This window comes from Somniosus microcephalus, unplaced genomic scaffold, assembly GCF_052327205.1.
Source record: "Somniosus microcephalus isolate GS21.2 unplaced genomic scaffold, FLI_Smic_1.0 unresolved_chr7, whole genome shotgun sequence".
NCBI lineage: Eukaryota > Metazoa > Chordata > Chondrichthyes > Squaliformes > Somniosidae > Somniosus > Somniosus microcephalus.
The window spans coordinates 2675427-2692752 of record NW_028225185.1 but is presented as its reverse complement, the minus strand read 5'-3'; the positions used below and the strand labels follow the sequence as shown (position 1 = coordinate 2692752).

At 59.8% G+C, this 17326-nt stretch overlaps 1 protein-coding gene across 2 annotated transcripts; it reads left to right on the top strand.

The window, feature by feature from the left end:
• The first annotated feature begins 575 nt into the window (after positions 1-575).
• Positions 576-17041, top strand: LOC147086378 (cyclic AMP-responsive element-binding protein 3-like protein 4). Of its 2 annotated transcripts, none has more exons than XM_085978446.1 (5): positions 576-737; positions 8623-8798; positions 11015-11288; positions 14270-14397; positions 16859-17041. In XM_085978446.1, the coding sequence occupies exons 2-5, from the start codon at positions 8634-8636 to the stop codon at positions 17003-17005; spliced, it is 714 nt and encodes a 237-aa protein (XP_085834572.1). In that variant the 5' UTR covers positions 576-737; positions 8623-8633; the 3' UTR covers positions 17006-17041. The 2 variants fall into 2 exon arrangements, with proteins under 2 accessions (XP_085834572.1, XP_085834570.1); XM_085978444.1 differs by lacking the exon at positions 576-737 and adding an exon at positions 909-940.
• Positions 17042-17326: the final 285 nt, after the last annotated feature.

The window sequence follows — 17326 nt, the reverse complement described above, 5'->3', positions numbered from 1 at the left end:
GGCTCCCCTTCCCCGCTCCGGGCCCTCGTCAAGGAAAGCACTGGCAGCTACGCGGGGCTGCGGAAAAAACTCCGCTCTCCCCTTCACCGACCGAATTTTTTTTTTGCAGGTGCTAAGAGCGTCGACTGCCCGGCCACCAGCTCCCTTCCTCGGGCCGCCGCTCTCACTCAAAGCCGCCGCTCGCCTAGGCCGTGCTGACTGCAGCACCGAGGCGATTGACACCTCGGTCGGCCAATCACGCCGAGGGGCGGGCTGTGATTCTGGCCAATCGCCGTTCAGAGGAGGCGGGGCTTGCGATCCGACTCGCTCAACGGCCAATCAGATTCGCCAAGAGGCGGGGCCTGCGATGGCCATGACGTCGTCGAAAGGGGGCGTGGTTGTAGGCGGGGCGACTCCGAACGGGGGGCGTGGCATGTCCGAATGGGGCGGGGCTGTGATTGTCGTCCACGAAAGGGGCGGGGTTAAATCGTCACTGGTCTCGGGACTGCACCAGTTTCGCAGACGCCATCTTTGTGCGGGGCACAAGGGCCGCCAGTCCATTATGATAAATATTTAAGCCTGCAAACAGAATGGCATCTCGCTCTCGGCCGTCGCCAGACAAACGGCCTCAAAGGACGGTGAAGGGGAATTAACTGTTGCGGCCGGTCGCGCGCCATTTTCCAAACACCCGCGCGCGCGTCGCGCTGCCCTTCACGAAGATGGCGGACCCCCCTTCACAAAGATGGCGGCCCGCGTGAGTGAGTGGCGTGCCGCTCCTCCAATCGGCGAGCGCATGGGCGCGGCGGAGTGGAGGGGGGCAGGGGGGCGTTTGATTGGACCGAGCGCAGCCAATCGGCTGGCCGGGAGGGCGGACCCCCCCGGCCGTTGCTGACATGCGCAGTTGGGGGGGGGGGGTTGGTCGGAGGGGGGTGACGTCATTGGTGCCAAGCTGGAAGTTGTGGTAAGTTTTGAGAGTGGAGGCAGGGAGCGTGTGTGTTGGTGCAAGAGCCTTGTGACAGGGGTCTCTGCCTCTGGCCAGCCAAATAATTGACATTAATGCTAAAGCAGGAAGAAGATGGGTTAAAATTGTGCATTGCTCACCTTTCCTTTCTGCAGAATGGTTGATTGCTGCTAAAGTTGACAGCAGGAATGTGCAAGGCTTGTTCAACTGGTTGCCACCTTCTCTTCCCCTCCACCCTTCAAGTCACTGAAAGGGGTAGGGCAGATCCAGGATCTCTGTATCCTGGACCGGTCCAACCCTGTGCAAGCGCAAAAGGAAAAACACACAGCAGCTCACAGGTCTGTACACAGCGGCAGTAATGGGTGAGGGCAGTCGTGTCGCTGGCCGCAGACTGCCCGTCACTTGACCGGCAACGGGTACAGCATCTGCCGGAGTGGGAATGGCACCCTGGTGCCGCGTAACCGTCTCAGGACAGGCTTCCCCCAGGGATTGAGGAGTGGCGGGGTGGGGGCGTGGTGGAAATAAGAGGGCAAGTTGCTTTGGTAGATGCCAAGCCTCGATAGTGCGGCCCTGTCACTGTGTGACTGACTGACCCCTCGATAGTGCGGCCCTGTCACTGTGTGACTGACTGACCCCTCGATAGTGCGGCCCTGTCACTGTGGGACTGACTGACCCCTCGATAGTGCGGCCCTGTCACTGTGGGACTGACTGATCCCTCGATAGTGCGGCCCTGTCACTGTGTGACTGACTGACCCCTCGATAGTGCGGCCCTGTCACTGTGTGACTGACTGACCCCTCGATAGTGCGGCCCTGTCACTGTGGGACTGACTGACCCCTCGATAGTGCGGCCCTGTCACTGTGGGACTGACTGATCCCTCGATAGTGCGGCCCTGTCACTGTGTGACTGACTGACCCCTCGATAGTGCGGCCCTGTCACTGTGTGACTGACTGACCCCTCGATAGTGCGGCCCTGTCACTGTGGGACTGACTGACCCCTCGATAGTGCGGCCCTGTCACTGTGGGACTGACTGATCCCTCGATAGTGCGGCCTTGTCACTGTGTGACTGACTGACCCCTCGATAGTGCGGCCCTGTCACTGTGTGACTGACTGACCCCTCGATAGTGTGGCCCTGTCACTGTGTGACTGACTGACCCCTCGATAGTGCGGCCCTGTCCCTGTGTGACTGACCCCTCGATAGTGCGGCCCTGTCAGTGTGTGACTGACTGACCCCTCGATAGTGCGGCCCTGTCACTGTGTGACTGACTGACCCCTCGATAGTGCGGCCCTGTCACTGTGGGACTGACTGACCCCTCGATAGTGCAGCCCTGTCACTGTGACTGACCCCTCGATAGTGCGGCCCTGTCACTGTGTGACCGACTGACCCCTAGATAGTGCAGCCCTGTCACTGTGTGACTGACCCCTCGATAGTGCGGCCCTGTCACTGTGTGACTGACTGACCCCTCGATAGTGCGGCCCTGTCGCTGTGGGACTGACTGATCCCTCGATAGTGCGGCCCTGTCACTGTGGGACTGACTGACCCCTCGATAGTGTGGCCCTGTCACTGTGGGACTGACTGATCCCTCGATAGCGCGGCTCTGTCACTGTGGGACTGACTGACCATTCGATAGTGCGGCCCTGTCACTGTGTGACTGACCCCTCGATAGTGCGGCCCTGTCACTGTGTGACTGACCCCTCGATAGTGCGGCCCTGTCACTGTGTAACTGACTGACCCCTCGATAGTGCGGCCCTGTCACTGTGTGACTGACTGACCCCTCGATAGTGCGGCCTTGTCACTGTGTGACTGACCCCTCGATAGTGCGGCCTTGTCACTGTCTGACTGACAGACCCCTCGATAGTGCAAGTCTCTCAGGTATGCAGTTATGATTTGAAGTTAATCTGGGAACAATTAGGGTGCAATAGCTGTCGTGTTGAGGCACAAAATAGCTGTCGTGTTGAGGCACAAGAAGTTGGTGCAGTTCGTTTAATTTCACATTTAAACTTATGATAAATTCCCCGAAAATCATTTGTTTGGCCTGTTCCCTGTTTTCAAAAAATTGAAACATGCCTTTAAATTGTTTCTAACATCAGTTCCTGCTGCAGCCTCCTGACCCATCCCTCAATGGGACTCTTTCCACGAGTCTGCTGTTGAGTGCCATTGAGGCTTTGGGTAGCCAGAGCAGCAGGTGGCGGTTCAGTGGCCTCGTCATGTGCTTTGCTTCACTCGCTGCTCGGGGTAAGAGATGTGAAGAGATTTTAACTTAATCCCTCCTGGGCGCAAGTACACGACCAAAAACACTGACCAATCTGGGTCATGTCACAAAAAATCTCCAGTCTCAAGTGGCAGGGACATGGACGTGTTACAGATTGAGATTGAGGCATGTCGAGGGAGCTTTACTCTGTATCTAACCCATGCTGTACCTGCCCTGGGAGTGTTTGATGGGACAGTGTAGAGGGGGCTTTACTCTGTATCTAACCTGTGCTGTACCTGCCCTGGGAGTGTTTGATGGGACAGTGTAGAGGGAGCTTTACTCTGTATCTAACCCGTGCTGTACCTGCCCTGGGAGTGTTTGATGGGACAGTGTAGAGGGAGCTTTACTCTGTATCTAACCTGTGCTGTACCTGCCCTGGGAGTGTTTGATGGGACAGTGTAGAGGGAGCTTTACTCTGTATCTAACCCGTGTGATATACCTATCAATTCGTCCAATGAAAAGCGACGAGTTAAGAAAGTAACTATAGGTTTTTATTGACTAAATAACAGAGCCCACCCTCGTGGGTGATCGGATCCAAGAAGGAGGAATACCAGCCAGTCGACCACCTTTATACCTGGGCAGGTAGGTGGAGCCATGGGCGGAGTCGGCAGTGGTCAGCCCAGGTATAGCAGCGTGACAAGAGGCGACCTCGTACAGTGATACAACAATGTGAACAGTGATAACTATAGGGAAACGATCTAACAGTGATAACTATAGTGCAACGATAGTGAACGGTAAAAGTGGTTTACCACATTCACCCCTTGTTTAGATTTGAGTCCGGCGGGGTGAAGTGTACTACCAGTTCTGGTATGTCAGTCTGTCCGGAGGCCTCGTAAGCCTGTCTGATCGTCGCAGCGGCGGTGTTGCGTTCTCCGGTGTTAATGCTGGCGTCTGCGAGGTAGGCGAAGGCTCTTGGGGTTCCGGCGTACCGTCTACCTGGGCTGGAATTGGGGGGGTGGTGGGGGGGGGTAGCGGTGGTGTCTCCGGAGTGCCCGAGGGTGCGAGGTCTCGTAAGGAGACTGTGTCCTCCCGCCCGTCTGGGTATGCCACGTAGGCGTACTGGGGGTTGGCGTGCAGGAGGTTCACCCTCTCGACCAGGGGGTCCGTTTTATGGGCCCTCATGTGCTTTCGCAGCAAGACAGGCCCCGGAGAGGTCAGCCAGGTTGGTAGCGTGGTTCCCGTAGTCGACTTCCTGGGGAAAACAAACATTCGTTCATGGGGGGTGGCGTTAATGGCAGTGCAAAGTAGTGACCGGGTGGAATGCAGCGCCGCCGGGAGGACCTCCTGCCAGCGAGAGGTTGGGAGGCCCTTAGACTTTAAGGCTAAGAGGACGGCCTTCCATACCGTCGCGTTCTCTCTTTCCACCTGGCCGTTCCCTCGGGGGTTGTAGCTGGTGGTCCTGCTAGTGGCGATGCCTCTCGCTAGTAGGAACTGACGGAGTTCCTCGCTCATGAAGGAGGCGCCCCGGTCACTATGTATATAGTTTGGGAACCCGAACAAGGCAAAGAGGTCGTTCAGGCATTTAACGACCGTGGTGCTGGTCATGTCTGGGCAGGGGAAGGCAAAGGGGAAACGGGAGTACTCATCAACAATGTTGAGGAAGTACACATTACGGTCAGAGGACGGGAGGGGCCCCTTAAAATCGATGCTCAAGCGCTCGAAGGGGCGGGTGGCCTTGATCAGGCTTGCTCTGTCCGGCCTAAAGAAGTGCGGTTTGCACTCGGCACAGGTCTGGCAGTTCCTGGTCATGGTCCTGACCTCCTCGATGGAGTAGGTCAGGTTGCGGGCCTTAATGAAGTGGTAAAGCCTGGTGACCCCGGGGTGGCAGAGGTCGTTGTGGAGGGTCTGAAGTCTATCAATTTGCGCGCTGGCGCATGTAATTCGCGATAGAGCGTCAGGGGGTTCGTTCAGCTTACCAGGCCGGTACAAGATATCATAATCGTAGGTGGATAGCTCGATTCTCCACCTCAAGATCTTGTCGTTCTTGATTTTACCCCTCAGCTTGTTATTAAACATAAAAGCGACCGAACGCTGGTCGGTGAGGAGGGTAAATCGCTTGCCTGCGAGGTAATGCCTCCAGCGGCGTACCGCCTCCACAATCGCCTGGGCCTCCTTCTCGACCGAAGAGTGTCGGATCTCAGGGCCCTGTAGGGTCCTTGAGAAGAAGGCCACCGGTCTCCCCTCCTGGTTGAGGGTAGCGGCTAGGGCGAAGTCGGATGCATCGCTCTCCACTTGGAAGGGGATGGACTCATCCACTGCGTGCATAGTGGCCTTAGCAATGTCTCCCCTGATGAGGGAGAAGGCCGCGCGCACTTCTTCCGTAAGGGGGAAGGAGGTGGACTTCATGAGGGGTCTGGCTTTGTCCGCATAATTCGGCACCCATTGGGCATAGTAGGCGAAGAGCCCCAGGGTTCTCTTCAGCGCCTTTGGACAGTGGGGAAGGGGTAGCTCCATGAGGGGACGCATTCTTTCGGGATCGGGGCCGATGATTCCGTTCTCTACTACGCAGCCGAGGATGGCAAGGCGCGAGGTGTTAAACACACATTTCTCCTTATTGTAGGTGAGGTTCAGCCGTTGGGCCGTACGGAGGAATCGTTCCAGATTAGCGTCATGGTCTTGCCGGTCGCGGCCGCAGATGGTGACGTTATCTAGATAGGGGAACGTGGCTTGCAGCCCGTTCTGGTCAACCATCCGGTCCATCTCCCTTTGGAAGACCGAAACCCCGTTGGTGACGCCGAAGGGGACCCTAAGGAAGTGGTAGAGGCGGCCATTCGCCTCGAAGGCGGTATACTGGCGGTCCTCGGGGCGGATAGGGAGTTGGTGGTAGGCCGACTTAAGGTCGATGGTAGAGAATACCCGGTATTGAGCAATCTGATTGACCATATCAGATATGCGGGGAAGGGGGTATGCGTCCAGCTGGGTGTACCGGTTTATGGTTTGGCTGTAGTCGATGACCAGGCGGTTTTTATTGCCGGTCTTAACGACTACAACCTGGGCACGCCAGGGGCTGCTGCTCCCCTCGATGATGCCCTCCTTCAGGAGACGCTGCACCTCAGAGCTAATGAAAGCTCTGTCCCCGGAGCTGTACCGCCTGCTCTTGGTAGCAACGGGTTTGCAGTCGGGGGTGAGGTTAGCGAACAGGGAAGGTGGCGGGACCTTGAGGGTGGATAGGCCGCAGGTGTTACGCGGTGGGCGATTTAAAGGCTGCTGGTTGTCGACTGTGAGCGGGGGGAGGGGTCCACCGTATGCTAGAGTGACGCTTTGGAGGTGGGATTGAAAATCCAGCCCTAGTAGGACGGCAGCGCATAGCTGGGGCAGGACAAGGAGTTTAAAGTTTTTATACTCCGTGCCCTTAACCGACAGGGTCACAACACAGTAGCCGCTGATGTCTGTGGCGTGGGACCTCGATGCCATCGAGATCCGGTTGCGCGTTGGCTGGACAGTGAGGGAGTAGTGGCTCACCGTGTCTGGATGTATGAAGCTCTCCGTGCTTCCGCTGTCGAACAGGCAGGTCGTGGCGTGGCCGTCTACTTTGATGTCCATCATTGACTTGGACAGCTGATGCGGGCGAGCTTGGTCTAGTGTGACGGAGGCTAGTGTGTGGCTGAGCGGGTCGCTGTAGTCTGTAGGTGAAGCGGTCGTCAGGTCTGGAGGTAAGGTGGCGGTCGAGCGTGGTGGGTAAAATGGAGGCGCCCACGAGGTGGGGCAAAATGGTGGAGAAGATGGCTGCCCCCACAACCCACATGAGGCACTGCTGGCGTCGGTTGCCTGGATCAAAGATGGCCGCCCCCATTGCTCATCTGTGGCCTTGATAGAAGATGGCCGCCCCCACAGTTCGCATGAGGCACTGCTGGCTTCTGCTGCTCTCCCTCTGCAGGCCTTCGCGAAGTGGCCTTTCTTCAGGCAGCTGGAGCACGTCGCGTTTTTGGCTGGGCAGCGCGACCTCGGGTGTTTCGCCTGCCCACAGAAGAAGCAGCCGGCGGCCCGGTCGCGGGGGTCCGAAGTCGCAGCCGGTACCGGGGGTGGCGGTCCCGATCGGGTCCGGGACGCCGACGCTGAGGTAGGTCCCGGGGGCGGCGCTACGAGGGGTATTGCGGTCGGGCCCGAGTCCCAGAGTCGCGAACTGTACCTGGAATAGACCTTGAGGTCCCGCTGGGTCACTTCTAGGGAGTAGGCCAAGGCTGCAGCTGTGTTCAGGTCGAGGTCCTTTGATTCCAGCAGTCTCTGCCGTGAGTAGTCGGACCGAAGGCCTTTCACGAAGGCATCACGGATGTTATCTTCAGTGTTTTCTGCAGCCGATACTGCTTTAAAGTCACAGTCCCTGCCGAGTGTTCGTAGCGCCCGTAAAAATTCAGCTACAGACTCTCCTGGCTGTTGCGGGCGGGATCTTAGGAGGTGTCTGGCATACATGGAATTTACCGGGCTCCGGTACTGCTGTTTCAGTAGGTTGATAGCGGCCTCGTAAGTAGTAATGTCCTGGATGAGTGCGTATACTTTAGGGCTCGCTTGGGCGGTCAGAACTCTCAGTTTGGATCTCTGAGGGACGCCGGATTCTTCCAGGTAGGATTCGAAGCAGCACAGCCAGTGTTTGAAGTAGAGGGCTGCGTTTGTTGCTTGTGGGTTTAGATCCAGGTACGGTGGTTTGAGGGCTCGCAGCCAAGCCGGCTGCTGTGGCTGGTCGTTTGGCTGCTCCGTTGACTGGTTGTTTGGCTGCTCAAGTGACGACATTTTAAAATTTAGTCAATAAAATTGATATACCTATCAATTCGCCCAATGAAAAGCGACAAGTTAAGAAAGTAACTATAGGTTTTTATTGACTAAATAACAGAGCCCACCCTCGTGGGTGATCGGATCCAAGAAGGAGGAATACCAGCCAGTCGACCACCTTTATACCCGGGCCGGTAGGTGGAGCCATGGGCGGAGTCGGCAGTGGTCAGCCCAGGTATAGCAGCGTGACAAGAGGCGACCTCGTACAGTGATACAACAATGTGAACAGTGATAACTATAGGGAAACGATCTAACAGTGATAACTATAGTGTAACGATAGTGAACGGTAAAAGTGGTTTACCACACCGTGCTGTACCTGCCCTGGGAGTGTTTGATGGGACAGTGTAGAGGGAGCTTTACTCTGTATCTAACCCGTGCTGTACCTGCCCTGGGAGTGTTTGATGGGACAGTGTAGAGGGAGCTTTACTCTGTATCTAACCCGTGCTGTACCTGCCCTGGGAGTGTTTGATGGGACAGTGTAGAGGGAGCTTTACTCTGTATCTAACCCGTGCTGTACCTGCCCCGGGAGTGTTTGATGGGACAGTGTAGAGGGAGCTTTACTCTGTATCTAACCCATGCTGTATCTGCCCTGGGAGTGTTTCATGGGGGAATTTACATGAAAAAAGCCGTATTGAATGAGGTAATTATTCTGTAAATTGTTTCAGGTGTTTAAAGCATGGATTCTGGCAATCACCAGCTGCAGGGTGTTTACTATGAGCATCAGGAGGGAATTTTCCTGGAAAGCGGATATCCTGAGTCCAACAGCACATTTCCTGGACAGGATGATAGCTGCACCAGTGCGGAAAAGCTTTTGGAGGAATGGTCGGCAACCGGAACCGGCGTGAGTGGCGCAGTTCACCCTCCCACCCCGATACCCCAGTGCGGAGAGACCCCGATACCCCAGTGCGGGGAGACCCCGATACCCCAGTGCGGGGAGACCCCGATGCCCCAGTGCGGGCAGACCCCGATACCCCAGTGCGGGCAGACCCCGATACCCCAGTGCGGGGAGACCCCGATACCCCAGTGCGGGGAGACCCCGATACCCCAGTGCGGGGAGACCCCGATACCCCAGTGCGGGCAGACCCCGATACCCCAGTGCGGGCAGACCCCGATACCCCAGTGCGGGCAGACCCCGATACCCCAGTGCGGGGAGACCCCGATACCCCAGTGCGGGGAGACCCCGATACCCCAGTGCGGGGAGACCCCGATACCCCAGTGCGGGGAGACCCCGATACCCCAGTGCGGAGAGACCCCGATACCCCAGTGCGGGGAGACCCCGATACCCCAGTGCGGGGAGACCCCGATACCCCAGTGCGGGGAGACCCCGATACCCCAGTGCGGAGAGACCCCGATACCCCAGTGCGGGGAGACCCCGATACCCCAGTGCGGGGAGACCCCGATACCGCAGTGCGGGCAGACCCCGATACCCCAGTGCGGGCAGACCCCGATACCCCAGTGCGGGGAGACCCCGATACCCCAGTGCGGGGAGACCCCGATACCCCAGTGCGGGCAGACCCCGATACCCCAGTGCGGGCAGACCCCGATACCCCAGTGCGGAGAGACCCCGATACCCCAGTGCGGGCAGACCCCGATACCCCAGTGCGGGCAGACCCCGATACCCCAGTGCGGGGAGACCCCGATACCCCAGTGCGGGGAGACCCCGATACCCCAGTGCGGAGAGACCCCGATACCCCAGTGCGGAGAGACCCCGATACCCCAGTGCGGAGAGACCCCGATACCCCAGTGCGGAGAGACCCCGATACCCCAGTGCGGGGAGACCCCGATACCCCAGTGCGGGGAGACCCCGATACCCCAGTGCGGGCAGACCCCGATACCCCAGTGCGGGCAGACCCCGATACCCCAGTGCGGGGAGACCCCGATACCCCAGTGCGGAGAGACCCCGATACCCCAGTGCGGGGAGACCCCGATACCCCAGTGCGGGCAGACCCCGATACCCCAGTGCGGGCAGACCCCGATACCCCAGTGCGGGGAGACCCCGATACCCCAGTGCGGAGAGACCCCGATACCCCAGTGCGGGGAGACCCCGATACCCCAGTGCGGGGAGACCCCGATACCCCAGTGCGGGCAGACCCCGATACCCCAGTGCGGGGAGACCCCGATACCCCAGTGCGGGCAGACCCCGATACCCCAGTGCGGGCAGACCCCGATACCCCAGTGCGGGGAGACCCCGATACCCCAGTGCGGGCAGACCCCGATACCCCAGTGCGGGCAGACCCCGATACCCCAGTGCGGAGAGACCCCGATACCCCAGTGCGGGGAGACCCCGATACCCCAGTGCGGGGAGACCCCGATACCCCAGTGCGGGGAGACCCCGATACCCCAGTGCGGGCAGACCCCGATACCCCAGTGCGGGCAGACCCCGATACCCCAGTGCGGGCAGACCCCGATACCCCAGTGCGGGCAGACCCCGATACCCCAGTGCTAATACACTGTATGTTACGCTGTTCTTTCCCTAAGCTCTGGAATTCCTTCCCTGAACCTCTCCGCCTCTCCCTCCTTTTTAACAACACAAGAATTAGGAGCAGGAGTCGGCCATTCGGCCCCTCGAGCCTGCTCCACCATTCAGTAAGATCATGGCTGATCTTCAACCTCATCTCCACTTTCCCACCAGATCTCCATATCCCTCGATTACCCGAGAGCCCAAAAATCTATCGATCTCAGCCTCGAATATACTCAACGACTGAGCCTCCACAGCCCTCTGGGGCAGAGAATTCCAAAGATTCACCACCCTCAGTGAAGAAATTCCTCCTCATCTCAGTCCTCAATGGCCGACCCCTTATCCTGAGACTGTGACCCCTGGTTCTAGACTCTCCAGCCAGGGGGAAACAACCTCTCAGCATCTACCCTGTCAATTAAGACGCTCCTTAAAACCGACCTCTTTGACCAAGCTTTTGGTCACCTGTCCTAATATCTCCTTCTGTGGCTCGGTGTCTGATTTACGCTCCTGTGATGCACCTTGGGAGGTTTTACTGCGTTAAAGGCGCTATATAAATGCAGGTTGTAGTTGTTATCCGTGCGCTGTCTCCCTCTCTGCAGGGTTTGAACGAGAGCGATCCTGAGGACATGTTACAGACGATGATTAACCCTAACGAGGTTTACAGCAGCAGCAATCCCATGGAGTCCGCCTCGGAGACCGACAGCGGGATCTCCGACGACCAGCGGCCGGACAGCCCGCAGCACAGTGACCCCGGGCCGGAGCCGGAGCCCAGCCCCACCGCACTCTACCAGGTCGTGTACGGAGTCAGCGTGGTGGACGGCGTGAAGTCGGAGGGCTCGCCCAGCGGCACCGACCTGGTGTCGATCGAGCTCGGTCAGTGAAACAGGGGCAGGGGGTCAGGGACAGGCCCGGAGAGACAGTGCACCGTCGACCAGTGTGTGAGGGAGTGTGTGTGTGAGAGGGAGTGGGTCAGGGACAGGCCCGGGGGGACAGTGCACCGTCGACCAGTGTGTGAGGGAGTGTGTGTGTGAGGGAGTGTGTGTGTGAGAGAGTGGGTCAGGGACAGGCCCGGAGAGACAGTGCACCGTCGACCAGTGTGTGAGGGAGTGAGGGAGTGTGTGTGTGAGAGAGTGGGTCAGGGACAGGCCCGGAGAGACAGTGCACCGTCGACCAGAGTGTGAGGGAGTGAGGGAGTGTGTGTGTGAGAGGGAGTGGGTCAGGGACAGGCCCGGAGAGACAGTGCACCGTCGACCAGTGTGTGAGGGAGTGAGGGAGTGTGTGTGTGAGGGAGTGTGTGTGTGAGGGAGTGTGTGTGTGAGAGAGTGGGTCAGGGACAGGCCCGGAGAGACAGTGCACCGTCGACCAGTGTGTGAGGGAGTGAGGGAGTGTGTGTGTGAGAGGGAGTGGGTCAGGGACAGGCCCGGGGGGACAGTGCACCGTCGACCAGTGTGTGAGGGAGTGAGGGAGTGTGTGTGTGAGGGAGTGTGTGTGTGAGGGAGTGGGTCAGGGACAGGCCCGGAGAGACAGTGCACCGTCGACCAGTGTGTGAGGGAGTGGGTCAGGGACAGGCCCGGGGGGACAGTGCACCGTCGACCAGTGTGTGAGAGAGTGAGGGAGTGAGCGAGTGAGGGAGTGTGTGAGAGAGTGGGTCAGGGACAGGCCCGGGGGGACAGTGCACCGTCGACCAGTGTGTGAGGGAGTGAGCGAGTGAGGGAGTGTGTGTGTGAGGGAGTGTGTGTGTGAGAGAGTGGGTCAGGGACAGGCCCGGAGAGACAGTGCACCGTCGACCAGTGTGTGAGAGAGTGAGGGAGTGAGCGAGTGAGGGAGTGTGTGTGTGAGGGAGTGTGTGTGTGAGAGTGGGTCAGGGACAGGCCCGGGGGGACAGTGCACCGTCGACCAGTGTGTGAGGGAGTGAGTGTGAGGGAGTGAGCGAGTGTGTGTGTGAGAGAGAGTGGGTCAGGGACAGGCCCGGGGGGACAGTGCACCGTCGACCAGTGTGTGAGGGAGTGAGTGTGAGGGAGTGAGCGAGTGTGTGTGTGTGAGAGAGTGGGTCAGGGACAGGCCCGGGGGGACAGTGCACCGTCGACCAGTGTGTGAGAGAGTGAGGGAGTGAGCGAGTGAGGGAGTGAGCGAGTGAGGGAGTGTGTGTGTGAGGGAGTGTGTGTGTGAGAGAGTGTGTGTGTGAGGGAGTGGGTCAGGGACAGGCCCGGGGGGACAGTGCACCGTCGACCAGTGTGTGAGGGAGTGAGCGAGTGAGGGAGTGAGTGAGGGAGTGGGTCAGGGACAGGCCCGGGGGGTCAGTGCACCATCGACCAGTGTGTGAGGGAGTGAGGGAGTGGGTCAGGGACAGGCCCAGGGGGACAGTGCACCGTCGACCAGTGTGTGAGGGAGTGAGGGAGTGGGTCAGGGACAGGCCCGGGGGGACAGTGCACCATCGACCAGTGTGTGAGAGAGTGAGTGTGTGAGAGAGTGGGTCAGGGACAGGCCCGGGGGGACAGTGCACCGTCGACCAGTGTGTGAGGGAGTGTGTGTGTGAGAGAGTGGGTCAGGGACAGGCCCGGGGGGACAGTGCACCATCGACCAGTGTGTGAGGGAGTGAGGGAGTGTGTGTGTGAGAGAGTGGGTCAGGGACAGGCCCGGGGGGACAGTGCACCATCGACCAGTGTGTGAGGGAGTGAGCGAGTGAGGGAGTGGGTCAGGGACAGGCCCGGGGGGACAGTGCACCGTCGACCAGTGTGTGAGGGAGTGAGTGTGAGGGAGTGAGGGAGTGTGTGTGTGAGAGAGTGGGTCAGGGACAGGCCCGGGGGGACAGTGCACCATCGACCAGTGTGTGAGGGAGTGAGGGAGTGGGTCAGGGACAGGCCCGGGGGGACAGTGCACCGTCGACCAGTGTGTGAGAGAGTGAGGGAGTGGGTCAGGGACAGGCCCAGGGGGACAGTGCACCGTCGACCAGTGTGTGAGAGAGTGAGCGAGTGAGGGAGTGAGGGAGTGGGTCAGGGACAGGCCCGGGGGGACAGTGCACCGTCGACCAGTGTGTGAGGGAGTGAGTGTGAGGGAGTGAGCGAGTGTGTGTGTGAGAGAGTGGGTCAGGGACAGGCCCGGGGGGACAGTGCACCATCGACCAGTGTGTGAAGGGAGCGAGTGTGTGAGGGAGTGTGTGAGGGGGGGGTGTCTGTGTGAGGGGGGGGTGTCTGTGTGAGGGGGGGGTGTCTGTGTGAGGGGGGGTGTCTGTGTGAGGGGGGGTGTCTGTGTGTGTGAGAGTGAGAGTGTGGATCTGTGAGGGGGCGAGTGTGTGAGGGGGCGAGTGTGTGAGGGAGCGAGTGTGTGAGGATCTGAGTGTGTGTGTGTGAGAGTGAGAGTGTGGATCTGTGAGGGGGCGAGTGTGTGAGGGGGCGAGTGTGAGGGGGCGAGTGTGTGAGGGGGCGAGTGTGTGAGGGAGTGTGTGTGTGTGAGAGTGAGAGTGTGGATCTGTGAGGGGGCGAGTGTGTGAGGGGGCGAGTGTGTGAGGGAGTGTGTGTGTGTGAGAGTGAGAGTGTGGATCTGTGAGGGTGTGAGGGGGCGAGTGTGTGAGGGGGCGAGTGTGTGAGGATCTGAGTGTGTGAGGGAGCGAGTGTGTGAGGGAGTGAATGTGTGAGTGAGTGAGTGTGTGTGTGTGCATGCACTGTGTGTGTGAGGAGTAAGTTTGGCTGCAGAGCTCCCCCCATGGTCGAATATTATGCCATTGCACCTGAAGAATGGCCCCCTGGATGAGGTAGAGAGGGCAGCTGGTGCCCGTGGGACCCGTTCCCCAGCGAGAATCGGTGCCTTTGAGAGGCGGAGGGAGTGACTGAGAGCTCTTGTGTCCTGTGCTGTAGGGGGCTGGAACGGCCAGATGCTGATACCTGAGGCTTGTATCGTGGACACTGTGCCGGGACTCACGGGCAGCATGAAGCGGACACTCACCGCCACAGACAGCGACACGGACATCACCGACAGCCTGATGGTATGCGGGGGGAGCAGGAGGGGGGCGGCGCGGCACTGGAGGCAGAACACGGAACACAGCGCAAACAATCACCCAGCCCAAAGCGAGACACCACAGCGCTCGTCCCTGTCAGTCCACCGTGAGGTTCACACCCCTGCGTGCCCACATCACTGCCTCAGTCCGGTGGGATTGGTCCGTGCACAGGCAGCCTGTGAGGGGGAATGACACACTAGCACAGGCGGTTTAATATCTTGGGGAGGAACCATTGAGATTAGATTCAGTACAGCGTCCGTTCCCCAGTGAGAGTCAGCACCTTCAGGAGAGGAGGGGACCTGTACCCCAGTGAGAGTCAGCACCTTCGGGAGAGGAGGGGACCCGTACCCCAGTGAGAGTCAGCACCTTCAGGAGAGGAGGGGACCCGTACCCCAGTGAGAGTCAGCACCTTCAGGAGAGGAGGGAACCCGTACCCCAGTGAGAGTCAGCACCTTCAGGAGAGGAGGGGACCCGTACCCCAGTGAGAGTCAGCTCCTTCAGGAGAGGAGGGGACCCGTTCCCCAGTGAGAGTCAGCTCCTTCAGGAGAGGAGGGGACCCGTTCCCCAGTGAGAGTCAGCGCCTTCAGGAGAGGAGGGGACCCGTACCCCAGTGAGAGTCAGCACCTTCAGGAGAGGAGGGGACCCGTACCCCAGTGAGAGTCAGCACCTTCAGGAGAGGAGGGGTCCGTTCCCCAGTGAGAGTCAGCACCTGCAGGAGAGGAGGGGACCCGTACCCCAGTGAGAGTCAGGACCTTCAGGAGAGGAGGGGACCCGTACCCCAGTGAGAGTCAGCACCTTCAGGAGAGGAGGGGACCCGTACCCCAGTGAGAGTCAGCACCTTCAGGAGAGGAGGGGACCCGTACCCCAGTGAGAGTCAGCACCTGCAGGAGAGGAGGGGACCTGTACCCCAGTGAGAGTCGGCACCTTCAGGAGAGGAGGGGACCCGTACCCCAGTGAGAGTCAGCACCTTCAGGAGAGGAGGGGACCCGTACCCCAGTGAGAGTCAGCTCCTTCAGGAGAGGAGGGGACCCGTACCCCAGTGAGTGCCAGCACCTTCAGGAGAGGAGGGGACCCGTACCCCAGTGAGAGTCAGCACCTTCAGGAGAGGAGGGGACCCGTACCCCAGTGAGAGTCAGCACCTTCAGGAGAGGAGGGGGACCCGTACCCCAGTGAGAGTCAGCACCTTCAGGAGAGGAGGGGGACCCGTACCCCAGTGAGAGTCAGCACCTTCAGGAGAGGAGGGGGCCCATACCCCAGTGAGAGTCAGCACCTTCAGGAGAGGAGGGGACCCGTACCCCAGTGAGAGTCAGCACCTTCAGGAGAGGAGGGGGACCCGTACCCCAGTGAGAGTCAGCACCTTCAGGAGAGGAGGGGACCCGTACCCCAGTGAGAGTCAGCACCTTCAGGAGAGGAGGGGACCCGTACCCCAGTGAGAGTCAGCACCTTCAGGAGAGGAGGGGACCCGTACCCCAGTGAGAGTCAGCACCTTCAGGAGAGGAGGGGACCCGTACCCCAGTGAGAGTCAGCACCTTCAGGAGAGGAGGGGACCCGTACCCCAGTGAGAGTCAGCACCTTCAGGAGAGGAGGGGGCCCATACCCCAGTGAGAGTCAGCACCTTCAGGAGAGGAGGGGACCCGTACCCCAGTGAGAGTCAGCACCTTCAGGAGAGGAGGGGGACCCGTACCCCAGTGAGAGTCAGCACCTTCAGGAGAGGAGGGGACCCGTACCCCAGTGAGAGTCAGCACCTTCAGGAGAGGAGGGGACCCGTACCCCAGTGAGAGTCGGCACCTTCAGGAGAGGAGGGGACCCGTACCCCAGTGAGAGTCAGCACCTTCAGGAGAGGAGGGGACCCGTACCCCAGTGAGAGTCAGCACCTTCAGGAGAGGCGAGGACCTGTACCCCAGTGAGAGTCAGCACCTTCAGGAGAGGAGGGGACCCGTACCCCAGTGAGAGTCGGCACCTTCAGGAGAGGAGGGGGCCCGTACCCCAGAGAGAGTCGGCACCTTTAGGAGAGGAGGGGACCCGTACCCCAGTGAGAGTCAGCACCTGCAGGAGAGGAGGGGACCCGTACCCCAGTGAGAGTCAGCACCTGCAGGAGAGGAGGGGACCCGTACCCCAGTGAGAGTCAGCACCTTCAGGAGAGGAGGGGGCCCATACCCCAGTGAGAGTCAGCACCTTCAGGAGAGGAGGGGACCCGTACCCCAGTGAGAGTCAGCACCTTCAGGAGAGGAGGGGGCCCGTACCCCAGTGAGAGTCAGCACCTTCAGGAGAGATGTGTGTTGGATTGACTCTCTCCCCTGCCTGAGGGTGGGTAGGAGGACGGTGCCGGGCGGGGGGGACGGTGGGTGGGCGGACAGTGGCGGGCGGGGGGGCGGGCGGACGGTGGGCAGGATCTGGCCCATCGCTGGGCGATCGGATCAGCTTTATTCTGCTTCCTCCTGTTTCCCAGCATTTCCCGGACCTGTCGCTGACCGAGGAGGAGAAACGGCTCCTGAATCAGGAGGGGATCGTCCTGCCCCGCAACCTGCCTCTGACCAAGGTAACCAGTCACACACGCAGCGCATCGGGAGCAGGGATTAAGGGGTTAATGGCGTAGGTCGAGGGGGTTAACGCCAGGGGTCGAGGGATTACGCCAGGGTGTCGGGGGGGTTAACGCCAGGGGTCGAGGGATTAACGCCAGGGGTCGAGGGGTTAACGCCAGGGGTCGGGGGTTAACGCCAGGGGTCGGGGGGTTAACGCCAGGGTGTCGAGGGGTTAACACCAGGGGTCATAAGAACATAAGAAATAGGAGCAGGAGTCGGCCATTCGGCCCTTCGAGCCTGCTCCGCCATTCAATGAGATCATGGCTGATCTTCTGCCTCAACTCCATTCACCGGCCCTATCGCCATATCCCTTGACGCCCTTACTAGTCAGAAAT